This window comes from Elephas maximus, chromosome 14, assembly GCF_024166365.1.
Source record: "Elephas maximus indicus isolate mEleMax1 chromosome 14, mEleMax1 primary haplotype, whole genome shotgun sequence".
Lineage (NCBI taxonomy): Eukaryota > Metazoa > Chordata > Mammalia > Proboscidea > Elephantidae > Elephas > Elephas maximus.
In genome coordinates, this window is record NC_064832.1 from 4,648,992 (window position 1) to 4,651,642 (window position 2,651).

At 38.2% G+C, this 2,651-nt stretch overlaps 1 protein-coding gene across 1 annotated transcript; it reads right to left on the reverse strand.

Moving 5' to 3' along the window:
- Positions 1-1,278: 1,278 nt before the first annotated feature.
- LOC126058405 (olfactory receptor 2T33-like) lies at positions 1,279-2,211 on the reverse strand. Its single transcript, XM_049853482.1, has one exon. It carries the CDS (start codon positions 2,209-2,211, stop codon positions 1,279-1,281), a length of 933 nt encoding a protein of 310 aa, XP_049709439.1.
- Positions 2,212-2,651: the final 440 nt, after the last annotated feature.

Genomic DNA, 2,651 nt, shown 5'->3' on the forward strand with positions numbered 1-2,651 from the left:
GGGGTGTGCATTAGAAGTCTTGGTTTCTCTCTTTGTTACAGCATGGGAATTCTATAATTACTCTTAAGACACTTCTTAAAATAGGGAACGGGGCAGCATACAGTCACTTGCAATTCTGCAATTCTGGTAGAAGTTGTTGCCAGCTCCTTAATTAAGATTCAGTGTGATTCTCTGGGAATTATTCTACATGATTTTTGCCTTTGCTTTCTGAGTCACCCTTGCTCTACCATGAGAAAACTGAGTAATCACCTCAATCAGCTTACTCCTTAGACCAAACTAGTGATATTTCTGTCAGAAAAACATGCTTACAAACATTGTGAGTTTTCCATGAATCTTACTGGAATTTACTCCATTAGACAAAACCCACAACTACCAACCTTGGGCTTCCTGTGACTCTGCTGCACTACAGTGCCCTAAAACATTTTAGTAGTCCTATATATTTTTAACTAAAGAGAATCTACAAGACTCTCAAGATTTATAGAAGGTCTTTTGTCTCTTTGGATGTTTATTTAAGGCACTGTGTCTTAAATCGTCCTGAAGCCTTAATAAATGATTTTAGAGTCACAACTTGTGTTGGATCTTTGGCCTGAGGCCCTTTGTTAATTTGAGACTTCTTCGCTGAAAGTTTTATTTTTGAATCCACTGTGTACTGACTCCTTTGTACACAATATATTTTTTTCTTCAGCTCATCTCTCTGCTCTTACGTTTTAACATAGGTCATGAAAAACCAATTAGCATTTTTATATTCTGTCTGGAAGTTTCTTTAACAAATCTTCCCACGGTAACATTTTGCAAATATTTCTTGATATCTTCTTACGTATTTTATGTTTGATGGTCACATTGGGTCCTTATTTCATGTGAATTTATTTTATCTTTATTATGTGATTTATGATCTATGTTTTATTTTCAAAAGGTATTATCCCTATCAAAATTAATGATTTCCATTATTTATCAAAAAATACAAATTATACACATATCATATGCTATTTATAAACTCAATCACTCATACTTATTGTCAGAGCCCTAATTTCAGAGTAAAAACACCACTGCAAGTTATGACAGGAGGACAAATATAATTTTTAATTAATTTACCATATATAAAAAATAATTAGATAGGAACAATGCAGCCAGATTGGCAAAGTAAGAGCAAAATAACTTGATACAACACAAAAGAAAAATTTAAATGGGATGAACAAAATAACAAAACAATATTTTAGAAACGTAACCTGTAACCAGTTTAGTTGCTGCCATTTTGGCAAATTATGCTCAGTATTGATATCACATAAAATGTTTTTCCAGCCACCTCCTCAAGGCCCCCTTGACTTCTTTGTTTCTCACACTGTATATAAGGGGGTTCAAGACAGGTGTGAAGATGGTATAAAAACCTGAGACCACCTTATCATGGTCCTCTGAACCGTTAGATTTGGGCCTCATGTAGATGAACATGATGGTGCCATAGAAGAGTCCCACAACCACCAGGTGAGAGGAGCAGGTCTTAAAGGCTTTTTTCTGCACTCCAGCTGACTGCATGCGGAGCACTGCAGCCAGGATAAGGCTGTATGAGGCCAAAATGAGAGACAAAGAGATCAAGAGCATCAGAATGCAGCAGACATACATGAAAAACTCAAAAATCGTGGTGTCAGCACAGGCAAGGCATACCAGTGATGGTGCTTCACAAAAAAAGTGATTGATTTCCCGTGAGTGACAGTAAGGGAAGCTCAAGGTGGCACCAGCCTGCATCAGCCCATCGATCCCTCCCAGGAGCCAGGAACCTGATGTCATGAGTAAACAGAGCTTCTGACTCATGAGAATGGGGTAGCGCAGTGGGTGACATATGGCCACATAGCGGTCATAGGACATGGCCGTTAAGAGGAAGCATTCACTCCCTCCCAGAGTGAGAAGCAGGAAGATCTGGATTCCACAGCCAGTGGGAGAGATAGACCTAGTGTCCATCAGGTAGTTGGCTGCCATTTTGGGAACGATGGTGCAGACCAGCATCATGTCCATGAAAGAAAGCTGGCTAAGCAGGAAGTACATGGGCATGTGGAGTTGAGGGTCCACATGAATGAGAATGATCATAAGGGTGTTGCCCATCAGTGAGGTGATGAAGATCATAAGCACCATGGCAAACAGGAATAGGTGGATCTGTGTGTGGTTAGAGAGCCCTAGAAGAATGAAGTTTATTCCTGTGGTGCCGTTTGCATTGACCATGGCTCTACTGGTGCCTGAAAGATGTAAGAATGATGCAGAAGTGAGATTTGTTTACAAGGAAGCTTGTACATGTCTTTATGAAAACTTGATCAAATGACTTGGGAAATCTCAGGCTTGGAGGACTAATTACTACTTTAATCTTTCACTTACAAACAAGATTTTTGCCATAGCATACTACTATCCATCTCTGCTGTTACTATACATTATTTTTTATTCACACAAAATTAGATAACATACATATACAGTGGTACAAATTATACCTCTATTGTTTTTTAATAATTTGTCAGTATGCCACACGTAATTTACTCATGGTGTTACGAAATATTACTTATGCAATCCGAGTTCTTTACACTTTTGGTATTTCTATATTGAAGGAAATTCAGGTTTATGCACTTTAGTAGGTATTGAGGTGATATGCCTATAGTTATTACTTTTGCATG